This window comes from Cryptomeria japonica, chromosome 3, assembly GCF_030272615.1.
Source record: "Cryptomeria japonica chromosome 3, Sugi_1.0, whole genome shotgun sequence".
In the NCBI taxonomy this organism is placed as follows: Eukaryota; Viridiplantae; Streptophyta; class Pinopsida; order Cupressales; family Cupressaceae; genus Cryptomeria; species Cryptomeria japonica.
The window spans coordinates 154,697,525-154,718,439 of record NC_081407.1 but is presented as its reverse complement, the minus strand read 5'-3'; the positions used below and the strand labels follow the sequence as shown (position 1 = coordinate 154,718,439).

General features: G+C 35.4%; 1 protein-coding gene across 1 annotated transcript in view; it reads left to right on the top strand.

Annotated features, from left to right (window-relative positions):
• Window positions 1-20,112, top strand: part of LOC131043892 (26S proteasome regulatory subunit 8 homolog A) — a 43,946-nt gene extending 23,834 nt beyond the window's left edge. Inside the window, exons 7-9 of the mRNA XM_057977122.2 lie at window positions 6,815-6,913; window positions 19,490-19,600; window positions 19,698-20,112. Coding sequence (XP_057833105.1) covers window positions 6,815-6,913; window positions 19,490-19,600; window positions 19,698-19,838 — 351 coding nt within the window. The 3' untranslated portion in view covers window positions 19,839-20,112. The remainder of the gene's footprint in view (window positions 1-6,814; window positions 6,914-19,489; window positions 19,601-19,697) is intronic.
• The last annotated feature ends 803 nt before the right edge of the window (window positions 20,113-20,915 follow it).

Below are 20,915 nucleotides of genomic sequence, written 5' to 3'. Positions count from 1 at the left end.
TAGGGAGAAGTGCGAAATCTGGTCTAGCTGGAGCGAACTTTGTTGGAGGCTAGTGGTGGTGGAATTGATGCTTGTGAAGACTAAAGGAGGCGCATTTTGCTAAAGGGAGTCTTGATCTACATTTTGCCTAGCAAATTCACCTTATTTTTGCATCATTTTTTAGAATTAATTCAAAGTGGAGGTATGGCGTGATCATCTTTGTCCCAATGTTGAAATTTTGAATTTTGAACTTCAAGTTTTTTTTGAAATTGCGTAGTTAATTAGGAAATGATAACTCAAAGATTTATCATGAAGTTTCCTAATTAAAAGCTTAAATCTTCCTTTCTAATCTATATTTCTACGTTAAAAATATATTGCTCATTATGAAATGTTGTGTAGGTGTCAAGATGGCAACCCCAAAGGCAGGAGCATCCACTAGTCGTCCAGCTCTCATGAAGGAAGATCAGAGGAATGGAGAATTGGAGACCAAGATCGTGTCAAAGTGGAGCAACATTGGAGATACCAACTTGGGAAACTTCAGTGTGAAGAAGTTTCGAGAGGTCCCTTACATTGGAAAACCATCACCTGTCGCAAAGAGAATAATTGAAAGTGGCATCATCAAGGTGGCCGGTTTCCCTCCAGCAGTCCAGTGCCATGAGCTGATGATCGAGTGTGCCTGCCATTATGACCCACAATCAAGATCAATCGTGTCCAAGGAAGGGAACACTTTGGCTTACCTTTCAGAAGAGGCTATAAGTGAGGCTCTCCATCTTCCAGAACATAAAGATATGATTTACAAAAGCTTAGAAGGAGCTAGGTCCATGTATGAAGATGATCCAGACACTTGCTTGAGCATCATCAATAAGAATTGATTACTCAAAAGTCGTCCTCGCCTGAGCAAGATTCCCAACACACCACATAGGATCGACTTCTAGGAGGAGTACAGAGATTTGATAACTTTGCTCAATCGAGTTACAGGCACTCCTCAAGCCTTCTATTTTGAGAAGTGGATGTTCTACTTCATCCAAGTGATAGTTCAAGGAAAAGGAACAATTCATTGGGCTAGAATTATTAGCCATTGCTTGGACGTGCAGTTGAGAAGATTAAAGGCTACCAAGTCATTCCACATGAGCTCGTACATCATATATGCCTTGATTAGGAGTTTCGAATATGCAGGACTACCTCACAGAGGAGTGATCGGAAGAGGGCCCAGGGAAGTCAGAGTTTGTGAATCTTATGTTCATTTGCATCACCCACCAGGAAGTGACTACAAGATAGTCAATGATACCTTCACAATGAACATCACTAGGATATTGCAGGGCGGGATTCACAATTGGTTATCTCAAGATGCACAAGAGCTTGTAAAGAGGTATGGTGCTTGGTTCATCCAATTCCAAAAGTTTACATATATTAGAGTTCATGGGTGTCCTTCACCTCCCTATATGTTGCCAAGATATCCGACAGACAGGATAGTGCTACTTGAGTTGACTAGGCAGTTGGCGGCTTATGCGAAGGCATTTAGACACAGGCATGGAAATGGAATTCCTGTGCCTATCATACTAGGGAATTCAGTTGAGGTATGTCCTAATGCTCTAGCCTTGGATGATGCAGAAAGGGAGTTAGCCTTGTATTCATTTTCATTCTTTGCTTTGAGGGAGAATTTTGATCCTTATGGGTATATAGAAGAGATAGTTGGTAGAAGGTACAGGCATGAATGTCAGGTAGAGGATTTTGGGATGAATCTCTCAAGTGATCTAGAAGTAAAAAGAAAGATGCATTCCAGATTGCCTTTAGATTTCATCAGGAGGTGCAAAGTTTACAGAGTGGCTGATCAAGCTCAGGACAGTGGCAGACATCTCCAATCATCTTATGACTGAGAAGACAAAGCAGTGAAGATAGATTGGAACGAGCCTGAGGCTTTGGACTTAAAAGCTTTGATGGCTCCACTTTTGTCATATACTCACAAATGGGTAGATATACAACATCAAAAGTTGAGAGATCAGAACGTACCAATAACTTTTACTTTGGAGGAAAAGCCGGGAGAAGGAGGAGCAAGCGTAAGTGAAGGCAATCCTCATCCTAGAAGTGCAAGTGAAGGCAATCCTCATCCCAAAAGCGCAAGTGAAGGCAATCCTCATCCTAGAGGCGCGAAGAGGAAAGAAAGACCCGAGAAAAGGGAGCCCTCCAAGAAGAAACAAGAGGCCAATCGAGATCGCTCATTCGGTACAGCTTCTCGACATGAAAAAAGGACGAGTCAAGTTGTAGGACAAGAGAAGAGGGTACCTGAAGTCGAGGAATCTATGGAATCAATGGTACAGAATGATAAACACGAAGAAGGACAGGCATCTCAACGTTCATCAAGTCAATCTCCTCAAGTTAATGAGCTACATGAAGACAAGAATAATGATGAAGTGACATCTCCTCTCCGAGAAGAAGAACCATTGCCTAAAGAGATACAAGTTAGAGAGACAAGATCCGCCATCCTAGATTGGTTGAAGGAGAGGCTAACAAGGGTGATTGTGATCGAAGATGAAGATAACGTAATTGACTTAGAGAGCCTTGTAGGAAATTCTCAGGGAGTGACAGAAAAGAGGAAGGCCACCAAGATGTCCAAGATGATCAGAGATGAGATAGGGTCCAGGAAGTTGCAGATAGCTACACCAGCAGTGGACAAATATGAAGGCGAAATCCTTGCAGAGGAGTATGATGTAGAAACATTTGAACTTGGTCCACTCACCGCTGAGCAGACACTGGATGAGGCATCCGATTCATTTGAGGCACTTAAAGACAAGCTTAAAGAAGAAATGGAAAAGAATAGAAAGCTTGAGCGAGAAGTCGGTGCTTGGACAGGCTACTTTAGCCATCTCAATCAGCCCTTGGGACGTCAGAATCCAGCAGTGTCTCCCGTGCAAGCACTTCCCCTTGAATCAGTTGGCGAGGCAGAAAGAGTTAAGAGCTTGGTTCAGCTTATGAGCTCTTGGATTGACAAGTCCCATACCGTAGCCGTTGAATTCGCAACAAGAATGATGCAGACCACCCATCGAGCTATCCAGGTCCTTGAGATCATCCACAACCTAATGATAATAGTAGCCGCCTTTGCCCACACTAGAGATGTTATCATTCCTGTTCTACAAGTAATTAGGCAAACACCAAGGAAGATCCTAGCACAAGAAAAGATAATGGATGGAGGAGCTCATAATCTACTCCAGTGGTCAACTTTACCCCAGATGAAGGAAGTTCTTTTCGAAGACATCAGCACCAAATGCAATCAAGTTGAGGAGGTCATCCATCCAATTCAGGACAAGGTGTTTGGGGTGTTATGTTCTATTCTTGGCAGAAGGATTGAAGATGAGATAGATGTGGATCTTCAAGAGTTGGAAGAGAAGGTCAAGGTCATCTTTTGCAAAGATGAGAATGTTATCACAGATGAGCAAAGGGATCAAATGTTCGCTACTATGCTCCTAATTGAGAAAATCAAGGAACTCGAACCTGGATGGGATGCAGCTCTTCTCAAGGCCTTCGATCAAGTTATCCACTTGGAGGAACGGATGAGGAATCTTCTCGAGATTCCTATTGCTGAGATTGAAGGAATTGTGTCCAGATTCATCGCATATGCTAAGAAAGAGCATTGGAAAGGGAACAAGGTTCTAGAAGAGAGGTTGTTATAGATGATGTGGCACCTTAATTATCATTGGTCTATGTTTCCTAGATTTTTGTGCCAATTAAATATTTGGCTATGCATTTAATATTGTTCAATAAAAGGGGAACTTTTTGTAATAAACCTTAATTAGGGTTTAGGTGTCAGAATCTCAGCCGTTGATCTTCTTTTGATCTGGGCCGTTCATTGTAATTGAGGATGCTATATATACCCTCACTCATTTTCATTTTGTAATTAGAGATTAAGAGGAGAAATAGATATTAGAGTCAGATAGTTAGAAGTTATTTTGTAGCAAGATTGAGCATTGAAGAGAGAATTTCAAGCAATTGTTGTCTATTTTGGCTTTGAGATCAATAAAATATTGAAGTTATGGTGTTTTATTGTAATTCTTGTGGCTACTTTCATGGTTGCTTACTTTCTTGAATCATTCTTGGTTGAAGTAGTATTTAAATTTGAAGGACTAAGTGTTGAGCTTGATCTTTGGTGAGATTCACGTTCCAAACCACTAGCTTCTTGCTGATTGTAAGGACGCCTTGTGTGGTCAACTGGAGATATTTGGATTGCTTAAACCTTCAATCATTATTGAACTATTGATACGTACCTTCATGGTAGTGTCTATGATTCTTGATGAATTGAAAAAAATCATTAGTCACCTTAGAAGATCGCATCAACTTCAGTAGAGTTGTTATTCCTTGGCAATACTGAAATTGGTAGAATCTTACCAAGTCTAGCCCACATTGAATCATTCTTAGGATTAGATTAGAATTCATCTCTTGCAAACCCTACCTTTTGATCCTTTTGAGAACTTGTTAGTTTTAGGAAATTCTGTTCCTACAAATTCGGAAACGTAAGGCCCCTTGATGAAACAGCATTCACAATGACCACTGGTGCTTATCCACACGTAGAGACCCTACATCAAAGAACCTTGGAGTCATCCTGATTGATCATTTTTTTGCGACATCTTCAGCGATCAGAGGCTTTATTCAAGAGAGGATAAGGTACCCTTGGGTATTTTATTCTGTGTTTGATTGTGTACAAAATACACGTCAACAGGTATGTCAGTACAAAAAAGGTATAAAAATCATAAATATATATATGAAAAATTAAATATATTAATTATAAATTTATAAATATAAATATATTAAAAATTAAATATATTAGTAATTTATTCAGAATAAAAATGTATACATTTATAAATTAAAAATAAATATATTTATATGTAATAATGTTCAAGTGTCAAGTTGTTAATTTATAATTATAATTTTAAATTTCATATTATTTCTAGTTTATAATTTTATCATATAATTATTAAATATATTTTAATAAACAATTTTTTAAAATATAATATAATAGTTTAAATTTTAAAACTTTTTTTTTAATTTTTAATTTTTTTAATTTTTTAAATTATATATTAACATATAATGGATACAGTCTATAAAGTGAAACTATTATGGTTGCGAGAGGATTATTTTTAAAATTATAATTATAAATTTATAAATTATAATTAATCTATTTAATTTTTAATATATATTTATGATATACTTTTTTTGTACAGACGTACCCAAACTTACCCAGCCCCAGTTTTTTTTTGACATACAGACACATCATACCCACGTACCCAATTCCGTTTCCATTCTGAATTGGCAACTTAGACATATCTACAGCTGTGACAGTTTTTGTTATAAGGTGTTGTGAAGCATGATTTGTAGGAGGCTCAATTCTGCACATAATTTTCTTGCATTGAGTAGATCAGTGTTTCAGTTATTGAAATTTAGGTGATTTGTTCAATAATTACAGCACTAGTTCAGATCTTACTTAAAAGTAAACCCTAGATAAAAGTTTTTGCAACCCTAGGTCATTATACTTCACCTTTGTTTTTCTTGGGCTGCTCTTCTTTATTCATGAGATCTTTTTGAATTCATTGGGTGGCTTTTCTTCCACTTAAGTTTTTTGGCAAGAGCATGTATCGCCCTATCAATTTCTACCTGGTTCTTGGTTAGTTGGTCTTGTTTTGTCATCTTGTAGTAAACACTTTTCTCCAAGAGTGACACACTCTCTTGTGCTTTGACCCAAGACTTCATCTCCTTTACCCATCTTCCCCACTTTCTGCTTCCACTTTCTTGCAGAAATCTAATGAGGTTGTAGTTCTTCCTTCTTAGACATTGTAGCTATCACACAATCAATGCAACTGCTTCCATAATATCCAAAGGTTAAATTGCGCTGATATCAATATGGTATGTAATTTCTAAGTTCCCACTTGGTGAAAACTATTTACAAATTGAATTTCATTCCTACTTGAATTGTACTACAAATAATAGTGCTGGAATGTGGATTATGATGATAATTAATGTGCATTTGTCTGTGCTTCTATTTTAAACAAGTATTAGAGATATCCTTTTATGCACCAAAGGACCTCCAACTATTGGATATGAGAGTTTTCTTTGCCATTTCTGCACTGGCTGATGTTTTTGGGAGAAAAACATCAGTTGGTAGAACGAATCTATCATTCACACAAACAAACTTCTACTGCCATAAATGGATCCACCAATGCCACAAAAGAAACTGCTAGTCATGCCAAACTGCCACTGTCGTCACAAAACCACCAGTTTGCAGGGATACAATTGTTGAGTCAGTTTTGTAACTGTACAACCAGAATCCTGTCTGTCTTGAATTTTATGGAAATCTTGGTTTTTAGACAAGAGTGTTGTCTTTCCAGATGCTAATGGGGTGGTACAAATGGAAAGTGTGATTCCTTTCTAAAGAAAAAATGCGTGCATGTGGTTTTTTGTTTATGAATCCGCCTTCCATACAAGAATTATTTCTAGAGACAGGTTAGATTATTATCAAAAACAGCATATTCTTGAGATAGTTTTTTGGTTTTATGGTCTGTGCACTATTTTCAATTTCAACCTTAATTTTTTTTTTCATGCTGATTTAGTTTTATTTTCTGTGTGTCAGTTTTGAGAGATTTGTATCGGTGAATGTTCAATGCTGATTTACATGTTTTTTTCCCTGTTATCACTTGTGAATGTTAATGCCATTCAAGTGTAATTCTTCTTTTCTGATTTGTATAAAATTGTTTACATTTATGCACATCGCTGTGCACATCTAGCTGTATTAAGAGATATATGCAGTAATTGTCACATTTCATCATTTATTTTGTTGTTTGATTAACAGGTTCTTATGGCCACTAATCGGATAGATATTCTTGATCAAGCTCTTCTTCGACCTGGTCGAATTGACAGGAAAATTGAGTTTCCCAATCCAAATGAAGAGGTATGCTCTGTCCTATTGCCACCAACCTAGCAGAAATATTTATATAAATACACAGAGAGTTGAGAACAGTGAAACAATTTGAAAAATAGTTATATGCTTTTGGGTAAGGGATTCATAATATCTATAATTTTTTGGCAAGTGTTCTGTAAGGTCGTTTCTTTGTGTATTGTGATAAAGACAAGAATAAAAATGGGTGAAGGCATTTAAGATGAGATGATGCTATGTTCACCCTGAGCCTGAAGACATCTTGGAATGAAAGATGGGTATTGGCAGTGGGGTGCCAGTTTAAAAATCTGGTATGGGGTTACACTGAAATGGCTAGTTATAAAAATAAATATGTATAAAGTTTTAGGATTTTATGACTAGTGTTACATTTACAGCATATAGTTTATTAGTAAAAATTACTAAGATGGAATACCTCTTTACCCATTTCAATCAATTGATAAAATTTTTATGCACAGAGGAATCTTAAGCTTCAATCTTTTTTCTTGTTGCTGGTGCTACATTGGTATTTTATAAGAAACTTTATCGCCACACATTCAAATTACATGACTATTAGTGTCTTTTTTCAGTTGTTTAACTTTGTCAACCAGTTATTAGCTGAGAAAAAAAAACAAATTAATTAAAAACAAATATTTAGGATTCTTCTTACACGAAGTTTCCTAATTTCTGATGGATGCTTCTGGGAGATGTATGGAGAGTAGAAAATGCCACCTGAATTCTATTAATTTCAATGTATGTCTAAATATGGTCTCTACGATGGGCTATGTATCCAATACTGTATATGAGTAGTGGCAGTTGGAGTATGAGTTTCCGGGTTACTATTTTGATAAACACTCAAATTAAGTTTGTTGTATGTTGCACATTTAAAGGATTAAGTCTGTTTTCTTGAATTTGTCAAAGTTCGGTGTTTCTGTTATAAATTATAATACTCTTGGACAAGACTAATGATCCTTTTTATCTATGCAAGTCCCTTTAACAGGTCAATGTGGAAGAGTTTCATGCAATGTTCATGCTCCCAAATTTTTTTGCTAAAAATAGGAGAGCACTAGCCTAAAAAATGAAGTAAATGACATGTCTTGTGTTTCTCTGAATTTCGGGAGAGGTATCAGGGATGGCAAGCAACAGACTTTGGCCACAATAGAAAAAACTTGGAATTTATCATTTATGTCATTGTAAACAATATAAATAGCCTACTAAACTTACAAACATTTTTACTGCTTTATGACATTTTGCACCAAAGTATATTTCTTAGCCTAAACTTATAAACATTTTACTGCTGTATGACATTTTGCACCAAATTATATTTCTCTCTCCACCCCTATCTTGAGAATCTTGAGTGGAAATTGTACCATTGACCAAGGCTCCGTTGTTAAGAATTTGTAAGATTATCTTCGGAACTGTCTAACCTCTCAAGTCAGCCATGCTATAAGTATCCTGAGAAAATTCTGGCACTGTTTTGGCAGTTGCTTTTTTCAAAGATCAAACCTATTACCATCTTTCATCTTGAAAAATAATATGTGGCTCCATCATTAATCATCAAATGAATACAGGCAGATATATGAATGCTAGTCAATTTTTTAATGGGCTGTTTTATAATATCAGCGAGTAGCTTCAGCATGTTCCCAAGGGGACTCACTAGAGAGTAAACTTGACAAAGAGGTTTATGACAAATTGTTGTTGTGAATGTAGGTATCAGAATTCTAAGCATTTTCACTAAGATTATTATATTTACTTTCTGAATCTTTTGATTGTAACCATATTAGCATTACATGGAACTGGGTTTGACAAAGTATAAATGGAATTCAATTATTTGGTATTTTAATTTAGAAAAACATATAAAACTAAAAAACACTGAAATATTAATAAAAACAGGGGATAAAATATTGCTTTTTTATCTGGTGTAGCCCAAAACAGATTTTATGTTTTGTTTTTTAAGAGGGTTGGTTTGCGGTTGCAGCCCTGAGTGGGGTCAAGGTACATCGATTTTTCATAATTTTTATCGCTTCTAAGTTTTAACCAATCTCAATTTTTTTTTTCAAATATTATTAATGTTTAAATGTCTATTTTTTAAATCACTATAGGAGATATCCTGCCATTCCTGAGATGGTCAAGGGAATGTTTTGATGCCCCCTGGCAATCCTCGGACTGGTAGGGTGTCCCTTCATAACCTCCTGATAGGTGATGCCCTTGCTTGTGTAGGGGTGTGTTGAGGATAGTGCCCTATGGGGCCTTTGATAGTGGGGAATGATTTCTTCCTATTTCACTACACTTGGGATGTCCTTCAAGAATCCTCTTTTTACTTCAACATCTGCCCTAGGGACAACTATAACAGTTCTTTGCACATATTGCTTCAGGTTCAATACATAGGCAACTATGTGCAAGGGAGTGGTGAGCTTCCACATTTGTTGAATGTGTTCATAATAGAAAAACCAAAGTGAGCGGTTTCCTTTGGCCAAGCATTCTAATAATGCACTGATTCACCTCGCTAAGGTTTCGAGCATTAGAGTTCCTCACTTGGCCAAGCATGCTATTAATGCACTCATACACCTTCCAAGTTTTGGAGCATTAGAATCCCCATATCTGATCACTATGAAAATTAGAGATACGATGAAGACAATGTATATTGCATCAAACCGAGGACTATTGCTCTTGACTACTTCTTTCATCCTCTTCCTTTTCTTAATGTGGACTTGGCTCATTGATTCCACTCTTGCCTCATGACTATTAATTGAAATGGCTCTTGGAGCTCAATCATCCTTTCCAAGAGAATGAAATATGATGCATATTTAGTCTTAATAGGTTTAAGAAATCCCTTCTTGGGGAAGATCTATGATAATATATGCAACCTATGGTGACTATTGGTAAACATCTACACATTTTTTTGTTTCAAGTACTAATTGTTTTATCTAGTCTATTTACCCATGTCTTTGAGAGCATTGTTCTTGGCAATGCACATAACAAGGAGTTCACTATATATGTTTGTAGACTGCTTCAATCAACTTTCTCGTTACGCTATATACATAAGCTACATCTCTTGCAACCTGCACCACATTCTTAAGGCCAAGTTCATCAATAGAAATTGTGAGAATGTGAAATTGAAATTCTTGCAGTGCCTTGAATAGTTAGCAACTCTAACAAAGTAAGGGTCTTCTATAAATTTCATCATGATATTGATGGGTGGACAATGTTTGATGTCTGTCCATACATCCATGATAATGTTACATTTATTTTCTCAATTTTATCCCCCTTAATGGCACATATGAAGGCTGTGCTCATAATCTTGGCCATAGCCTTCTAATAATAAAGAGAGTAAGCAACATGTAATGAAATGCCATTGGCAAAGAAAAATTTGCTAATGGTATCATCTATTTCGTCCTTAATTTATACATCAAATATATCTACCATTGGCTGTGGATTCTCCTAGGCTTTGATGCACTAGGTGAAAAAAGAGGAACTTTTGGTTGTTGAGAAGTATCGTCAGCTCTCATTATCATAGTAATAGGTGGTGTGTTACATTCATCATTGCTACCAAACAATTTGTGTATGTTTGCCCCCTTTTTAACTGACAACTTGCCACATGGCACAACACCTTTGCTTGGGATATGAAGAAGATGAGAACATTAATGTAACATTGCATTGGAATTCAAGGGCACAAAAAGGACACTTAAATAGTCTAGTCCTTGTTGAACTGCTATATTTGTTTGATTGTATATTGGAAGCAAATTGTTTTAAAGGGGCCTTTGTATTGAAAGGGATCTTGGCAAAATCTTCCAACATCTTGGAAAGTCAATTGAAGTGGGAAGCATGCCTAATAAAAAAAGCTTCCACTCCCTTGCCACTAGCCTGCATACATTCTTAAGTTCAATTACAATGTTTGGATTCCCAATCTCCTAATTGTTACTTGTGGTTTGAAAGTGACATTGCAAGAAATGAAACTTATGGTTTAACTTTATTGCATAAACATAATGTAAGGGTTCAAAACACAAGGATTTTCCTAATGTTTTTCTCACTTTAGTTTGCAAAGGTCTAGAAGTATAAGATACAAAAAAGTTGCAATCCTTGTTCTTTCAACTTTGACTTATTTTGTTTGATCATTGATTAGCAAAATTGTAAAATAAAAATTAATAGTTAATAATAAAAAATTCTAATCATTCAACTCATTAAACAAAGATAACTTTTTTTTAAAAATTCATCTCATAAAAAGCAAAGAATCGAAGGATACACAAAAGATACAACCCTAATTGATCATATGATGCTTTTTGGTTTTCATTTAAATACTTTTTTAACTTAATATCACAAAAGGCATAGAACTAGAGGATGCATAGAAGTCATCATTGAAAATGAACTACTATCTGGTGTATATTTACATTTACAAAAATGTAAATTTAAAATCTTAAAAGCATTAAAAAACTTTTAAACAACAATGCCAAAACCCTTAAATCAAAAATTGTAAAATTAAATAATAAAAGCCTAAAAAATAGTTAAAATCATCATCTACTCATTATATAAATACACATTTAATAAAAAACTTAAATTAAAGACCCCCAACCAAACCCTAAAAATGGCATTTATAAAACCTAGAAAATAACATTTACTAGCTTATAAACCACAGTACCAAGAACTTGCATATATAAATGTTAAATTGGCAATATTAAAACAAAAGAACAATGTTTTTAATTTTTCAATTCCAAAATTTGATTAAATGAAAAAGACAACAATGCAATGAAATATATGAAATTTGGATTTTGAGTATTAAAGTATTGATGAAAATTTGATAATCCTATTGCAATGCTTCAACTAAATTAAATAAACTAAACCATTAGTAAAAAAAAAACAAAAACTGGACAATGGTGAATTTTCTTTGCTTTGAACTTGAAGGCATCATAAATAATTTGAATGATTGATTGCTGACGACTATTGAAGTCTTCCTCTTCTTCTTGCTCAATGCAAATGCCAAAATGATTTCAATTGAGGTGGGCTAGCTTATTTATATATTTTATGAGGTGTGAGGTGTTGGTGTGCCCCATCGACACTTTAGGGTTAGGGTTTGATGTGTAAGTCTTTTTAAAAATATAGAAACATGTTTTTGTGAGTTGGGCATCGTGGACCTCCTAAATATCCGAAGATTTTCAAGGGATAATTAGGCATCCTTTGGACATCCAATAAACATGAATGCATCCTCTAAAATTTTTGTAGAGGAGATACACTTGAAATGTCCCTTGCTTTGGTAGGGGTGTTTTAGTGACATTTGTACTTGTTTGTAGCGGAGGGTTGGTAACTTGGTAGGGAGGAAGTTTCATCCTCAAGTCCTTGAAACATCTTGGTCTTGGAGATGTCAATTTTTTTAGCAGGAAGGTCACTTGTGAAACTCAAGATGCAATTCACATTAGCCCAACAATCATGGTCTAGGATGAACGATTTGACTTTTTGAGCCTTGTATGAATTTGCTTGCTTTCACACACTCTAAAGTTTACTAATTACCATAGTGCTCAATGCATCTCACACCTTCACAAATTGTCTCAAGACGATTGTGTGCAATATGAATTGAGTCTCAACAACTTAATATCAATTGAGTCTCAACAACTTAATATCAAGGTTGTCAAGAGACTGGTACTGGTATTGGTACTGGTCTCGGTACAACTATTTTAAAAATAGGAGATAGGGGTACTTGGAGATGCCATTTCTTTTTTTGTTAATACAATTTATTAAATTTAATAATTTCCAGAAAATAACATGACATAGAATATTCAAAACAAGAACAGTGAGTTTAAGTTTAAATACACAAATGTCAAATGTCATTGTGTCAAAGAGTTAACAACTCACTAAGTATTTGATATTGGATTATCATTATGTATTGAAATTCAGAAATCTTGATAGTTTGATAGGTTGATACACAAATCAAAAGCAAAAATCAGAAATATATTGTCTACACTTCTACAGTTTGATCATTAATATCATCATTAATATCAAGCTCCTCAACTATGAAGCTCTCCAAATACTCATCACTCTCAAACAAAAGTCCCTTTTTTGTAGTAAAATTGGGGGTAAATCATTAAGGCCATCTTGCTTCAACCACTTCATCCACCATGACTGCAACTTCTCCATTAGGTGAAAGTTGGTCCCATTTTGTTGAAGGACTCTATGTACCTAGGGTCTACTAGAGAGAGAAGACGAAGTGAGCTATGAATGTACACCGGGTTCTATACTTTCTTTGATCATAATCGGTTTCTATTTAGTGAATGAATAAAACCATAAATACTCCAATTTCTCTCACAAGATGAAGAGTTGGCTATTTGTGAGATCAATCTTATTGCAAATGATTGCATTCAAGGGTTTCATCTCCATGGTTTCACCACCACTCTATAGGGTCTTTTTTTGATCGCATATCATATAAATTTTCCATGGAAGAAAAATCATCGTGCCCATGTGAAAACTTATTCCATTGACTCCTCATAATTGAAGCATCCTCACCTCAACCACAAATCTTTTTTACTTCTATATTCTGATATGGAGCCTTTTCATTGGTCTCTTATATGTTATACCATTTAGAATTTAAGGCAGAGGCAACACAATGAAGGGGTGCATTAAGTTTGTTCAATCTTCCATGTAACTTTTCTTCTATCGAAGGATATAAAGAGAGATATTTTGCATCTGTTATTTTCTTGACTTTTTCACACATGGAATCTATTTCTTCATAAATTTCTCCTAAATATGGCTTGTCTGAATCAACAAATTTAATCACCTCATATATGGGCTTAATAAAGTTCAAAACAAATTTAATATCAACCCAAAAATGGTCATCAAGGATCATACCTTTAACTTCAACTTCAGTATTTGATGTAGAATGTCTCCAAGTTGCCCATGCATCAGTAACTACCGTGGAACACAAAGCTCCTTTGACTTTACAAAGATGGTCAAGAAGAATAAAATAAGATGCAAACCATGTATTAGTAGTTTTGAGAAATTCCACAATAAATGGCTTGTGTGTAGTGATGGTTACATATGAACATTTGTATTTTTCTGGCCTTTTCTATGATTTGAAATCCTTTGGAACTTGCCAATATCTTTGAGTGCATTATTCAACGAATGCACACAACTTGGTGTAAAAAATGTGGCCTTTTCTATGATTTGAAATCCTTTGAAACTTGCCAATGTCTTTGAGTGCATTATTCAACGAATGCACACAACATGGTGTCAAAAATATAGGCCTGTACTTTTTTTGCACCAACATACTTGCTTCTGTACAAATAGGGGCAGCATCACTAACAACTTCGACTACATGTGATGCCCCCACCACCTCAACACCATCACATAACCAGTTATGAAGAAACTTTGCATTTTTCTCTTTCTTTGAACAATCTATTGCCTTAAAAAACTAAGGCCCTTTGTTGCATGTTACCATGATATTAAGTGGTGGATGATTTCTAGTATCTATCTACACATCCATCACAATACTACATCCTTCTATAGCCCAGTCTTTTCATCGGTGTAGTTTGTTGTTCAAATAGAATTTTTTTTTTATCAATTAGAGTAGTGCAAAGCTTTTCATACCTAGGTGGTTTGTATCCATTTAACATCTCTCCATAGAAAGGTGATTGAGAAACATGAAATGGTATTCCATTTGGATAAAAGAAGCGTGCAATCATTGCACCAATTGCTTCTTGACCTTGCACATCAGATTGTCTTCCAATTGGGTTTGAGTTGCTAATGTGTGGTCCCCTATGAGTATATTCTGTTGGTACATCTCTAGAAGACACATCTACCTTTCACTCTCTATAATGTCTTCTTTTAGGATGACTAGGAATTATGGGACAATTACTTCAGTTCCTTAGAATTACAATATCTGATTTTGCAATAAACTTGTGTAATTGATAATAGGAATATAATTATATATTAAATGACAGTAATCAATGCCACTTGTTATCTCAGATTTGTACAATTTAGAGTATGCTTAAGTGAATTGATATAATTTGCACGTAGTGCAATGATCACTAGGATTTCTGCTATATTTGATATGGCAATGCAAATATGCAAGATGATCTTGTTATTTGCTATGTCTGATTTAATTCTTCGAATATGTGCTATGAGATGCAAAATAATAGTGCTTGTAGTAATATTGATTGCTGTCTGTGTAATATCCCCTAATTGGGTGTGCCCTAAGTTTGCCCTAGTTTTTTTACTTCTAGGTAGATAAGTGGATTTGGGAAATACCTTCCACCTTATTGAAACCCACACGATATAAATCAGATGATCTGCTGTGTATTTGGCGCCTTCACCGGTAATTATCCCCAGTTTGATGATCTCCCTAGGATGATGGAGTGACTTCTTATAGCCTTCTCCCCTATGCTGAGAAGTTACGTCCTTTCCCAAGGTTATGCTCACTAAGAGGAGACATCTTCTTTAATGTGATCGCAGCCCATCATTTACCAAGAGACACTTGTTTGCCCTTAACCGTTTGTCTATTAATCACAAATTGATAATTTTGTGAATCAAGTCGTTTGCATTAATGAGAGAGAATGATTGATCCTCCAGGCTGATGTTGATAATCAAATCCGATTGCAAGAGATAGATGATCGATGGGTTTCTGCCTCATGAAATTGTGAAGTCTTACCTTGTAAGGCAATTTCATCGCCGATAGTAGAGGATCAGATCTGGGGCATGACACTCTCTATTTTGATTTTGAGTTGCAGCAGTTGTCCTTGTCGTTGAAGCATGAGAGCTCAAATTAGAAACTTCTGCATCAGCCCTTTCTTGATCCCCCACAATATCATATTGTTGCACTTCATTTGGACAAGGATCAACTCCTTTTCCAAGTATGTGAAGGAAATGGGTCCTTACTCTTGTGTAAGTACCTTGCGATGACATTTGACAAAGCTAACATATGATCATGGCTGTTCCACCTGTACCCTTCGATCTCAAAACATGATCCCAATACTTCACAATGGGTACAGTCCTTCGTAAATTCCCTCACCTGACATTCTACACGTTAAAATAAAAAAAATATTAGGACCTTTTCACAGATGTATCAAGCTTGTGACAGATATGTAATTGTGTAGAATTCCATCTCATTTATATGAGATTTTGCTTCCCATTTTTGCATATAAAATCTATTAAATCAGAATCACAATTTTTGGTATTTGTGTTTTGATTTTCCAGCGTTTCTCATAAAATCTGTCAAAAACTTAAATAAATCAGATTTGTCAGTTTCTTAAATATTTGTAAGAATCTTTGCATATGTGCTTGAAGTATCAAAGAATTATCCTCATGGAAGGCCCTGAAATATGTGGCAGTTGGTTTTATCTCAAATTCCTTCCACAGGTATTAGCGCAGAAGAAAAACAAGTTTGGTCTTCAGACAATTAATTTATTAAATGTTTCAATTTCATTTGTGTGAACACGATACTATGAAGTTCAGAAGCTAAGAACTGTTACGTTAGAGGCACATATTTTGTTGCTTAGAGTGACAATGAAGCATGGAGGAACATATTTCATTATTTTGTTGCTATATTTTCACTTGGTCTGCTCCTGCTCCTGCTCGTTGGCTTGATTTAGTTCTCTGGCAGCATGTATGGTTTCCCCGTAGTGTGTACGTTTCCCTCAGTTTGCATTTTGTTTTTAGATTTTTTACTTTTTTGCTTTTCATTCTTTTTGGGTCAGCAGACCTTGTGGTTCTCGTAGGAGATGTAGAAGAGTAAGGAGTCTTTGGCAGAATGTCCCTGGCAAATTGGGACGTTTCCGGCCAAGTCTCTAATACTGAGGATGCATCTCGGTGCTTGAGATGTGTCTCAGGGGGTCGGAGATGTGTGTCTGGTAACCATGCTTAATATAGTGTAAAAGTACGAATTAAAAGTATATTGCAAACTTTGAGAAAGACTTGAAGATGGTTGTGACATATGATTGTTTGTCACATACATCTTAATTTCTTGAACCTCGGTGTACTTTTCTTTCATACATTCTATCTTTGTGCCATTTTTTGCATCACCAAGTTGAGGGAGTGGATTGTGTATGTTGCTTTGATCAACAAATCTATTGCCCTAGAATTTTTAGTGTTTTTTTTTATGACTTTCCAACTTTTTCAACTCTGACTATCTTGGTTGCCTCTATGAAGATTTTGGCAGTGAAGATTGTATTCTTCACTTGCTTGTTACAATCAACTTCCTTTAAAAACATTGCTCCTTTAAGACACACCACAATAATATTGAGTAAATGTTAGTTTTTACAATCTTTGCATCCTTGAGAAATGTTGAACACTCTTGTTTGGGCATGTGAAGCCTTGATTGGTTGTAGCAACTCCACAACAAAGTTTTTTTTGGTCAATAAGGTGGTGTGCACCTTCTTATATGTGGACTTGTAACTTGAGGGTATTTGACTGATTGCTGTTACCACATCTTCTAATATGATGATCTCACTAGATTGAAAGGAAGCCTATCGGCATAAATGTTGTACACAATGAGTTCGTTTGCAATGCCCCTCTTTTAATTCTAAAATGCCTTTTCTAATGGGCCTTTTTCAAGGGAAAGGGAGGAATTATCACCTTCTTGGGAAGATAGTGTCACTGATAAAGGATATGGGGCAGCGACTATTGAAGATTCTAAAAATGTGCTTGTAGGTAGTTTGCACAATCTTGTTTTAGATATAGGACGAGATCTTAATATTGCTCTCATTGATAACATCAACTTATTCTTGTCTTTTGATATATGAGAGAACTTATTCCTTTGGCAGCTCCTTTTTGTTTGGTCTTGGACAAACTTTGATTCCATAGCACATAGATGAGCTTTCACGAGACTATATGATCTCTTTTAGCCATTATGGCATTGACTACAACATCAAAGAAAACCACCACTTCTAGGAAGTTGCTCAATAATTGTAAATGTTGCCAAAGATACAATGCTTGGTCAAATTTGAATGACCTATCTGTCCTTTTGGCCACTGAACTAGAACTAGGAACAAATATTCTGTCTGGATTCTTCTTGTTATTTAGGAAAATCAAATAAAAATTCAGAATGTAACCCTAGGGCATATTAACTTGTTAAAAAAACCAGCAACAATACAACCCTACAATACCTTTATAAGTAAAAAAAAATGAATAACATTTACAAAATACATTCAAATTTTTTAAAAGAAACTAGAAAGTTTGGAAAAAATCTGAAGAAGATTGAAAAAAAACTCAAAATAAACTGTGTTGATTGATAAAACTTACTGTTGCAAGCTAGTTGTTTCCAAAAGCACCTAATAAACATACTTTATGCCTTAGCAATCCTTCACCACTCAAAAAACCAGCAAGGTTAAACTTTGAGAAGAAATGGGAAGTTTAAATGATGGTAGATGATTTTGTCCTTTTTTCTTAAATTTGGATATTGCTGCCAGTGGGTCCCCTTGCTTACCCCCAGGTTTGTTCAAGGTACGCTCTAGGTGACCTTTGTTCCCTCAGACATACCTGGTGGGTACCTCGGGCACCTGGTCCTTGCCTTAGGTGAACTTGGAATGGACCCAGGTCAGCACCTAGATCCAGATTTGTACCTGTTCAGGTATGAGGACCATTTCCCAAACCTGGTACATTAGCTGCCAAGCAACAGGGTCAGGGTTGGGAACTGTGTGTAGTTTTTATGATGGGAAATATGTACATGCATTTTTAAATATAATGCTTGGACCTGTTAGAATTGACCAGGATTACTAGGGAAAAGAGTACCTGGATAGCTGTTTGTATATTCTTCAATGCTTACTTTCGAAGAGAGCAGCCTTTTGTGAATAAGCTTATTAGAGGAACTCTCTTTTTAACAGATTAACTGCAGAAATTTGAGTTTGTAAGAGACATTCTTGATTTTAGCAAGAGATTCTCAAGTAGGCATATTTTAATCAACTATAGCATTATTTATATATTACAGTCTTTCTGGGACATTTTGAAAATTCATTCAAGTATCTGGATAGTTGTTTGCATCTTTGTCAATGCTTATTTTTTAAGAGAGCATCCTTTTTGTGAAGAAACTTGTCAGACAAATTCTATTTTTAAACAGATCAAAGAAAGTTGAGTTCAGTAAGAGATATTCTTGATTTTAGCAAGAGACCAACCAGTACACGTATTTCTAATCAACTGTAGTAGTATTTATATATTAAAGTCTTGCTGGGATGTTTTAAAAACCCTTTCAAATACCTGGATAGTTCTTTGGGTTTTACTTTTCATCTATGCTTTCTTTGAAGAGAGCATTTTTTTTGTGAATAAACTTATTACAGGATTTCTATTTTTAAACAGGTTTAACTGCAGAAATTTGAGTTCAGCAAGAGATATTTTTTATTTTAGCAAGACTCTCAAGTAGACATCTTTTTAATCAACTGTAGTGGGATTTATCTATTATAGTCTCACTGGGACATTTTGAAAATCCACCAAGCACCTGGATAATTGTTTGGGTTTTCATCACTGCTTACTTTTGAAAAGAGCATCCTTCCGTGAATAAACTTTTTACAAGAATTCTATTTTTAAACAGGAATTTGAATTTAAGAGAGATTCTTGATTTTAGCAAGCAACTCTCAAATAGATATATTTTTAATCAACTGTTGTCGTAATTATATATCACAGTCTCGCTGGGACATTTTGAAAATCCATTCAAGAAAAATGAACCTGATGCGTGGTATTGATCTGAAGAAAATTGCTGAAAAAATGAATGGTGCTTCAGGTGCTGAGCTCAAGGTAAACTAGTTCTCTATTTGTATTTATACAGCAAGTACATTTTGTTTGTTGTTCTATGGTTTAGGTTCTAATTATTATACATTTTGCATTTGGACAGGCTGTATGCACAGAAGCAGGAATGTTTGCATTACGAGAAAGACGAGTCCATGTGACACAGGAGGATTTTGAAATGGCTGTAGCTAAAGTTATGAAAAAGGAAACAGAGAAAAACATGTCATTGAGGAAATTATGGAAATGAAGGCAAGTATCAGAGGATGTACTTGTCTATAGCTACTTAAGTAGTTTTCAAGCTGCACCTATTGGTTCCATAGTTTCTGCAACTATTTTTATTTATGGTTGATCTCCAAACATGCATAAGCAATTATATTATGCTCAGGCAAGATCGGGAAACCCAGTGCTTTTGGATGGGGCTTCTGTGTTGCTAGGGAATGCTTTTTTTGAACAGTTTGAGAATGTTTCCATCCTTAAAGCATGTCTTTTTTATTGCCAATATAAATAACATTTTCCGCTGAGCACAAGAATCTGTGGTGTCTTTTTTATATGTATATCATGTTCCGTATACAATGGATATTCAAATAGTATATCATGCTCTCCTTAAACAAAGTGACACATATTGCTACCTTGAATGTGTTCCATCTTCCTGTTGTATTTGGTAATAATATGCTAAACCATTAACAATGACCAGTTGAAAAATGTTATGAGAATCTATGTTTTAAAATTATCTATACATATTTATTTCTCATCATCTCTTATCAATTGTTGAATCCGTTATGCACGTTCACTAATGCCAAATACTATCAAGTGTGTGGAGATGGGGAGCGATGGCAGGGGTGAGGGGCAATGCCTCGAACAGTTTGACAAAATCAAATGCTCATAAAAGAACAAAGGGATGCACAGGAGGATTAATGATACACCATCTAGCTTTGTAGTTTCCTGTTTTCCCTATTGTTCTTTTTCTGTTTTTCCTATGAACTTCATATTTGATTATTCTTTTGCTTTAAAAGGAAAAGGGTTAATGTTCTTTATAATCGAAGATAAAATATTGCCCCAACTCCTGGTTTTAATGTTGTTTTTACTTTGTTGTCTTTTGAGCAGTTTTGGATGGTATGGCATATAATATATGTATTTGTTCAAAAGTTCATTTTTTCACTTGCTTTACTGGGAACACTTTTAGGATAGATGGAGATTTTATATACTGGATTACTCTTATCCTAAATTTTTAGTCTCAAGCCAAGAGGCACCGGAAAGGCTCATTTTCACAAGCCTTGTCGGTGCTCTACATATCCCACCTCTCAACCATAGAGGTATGATCCTT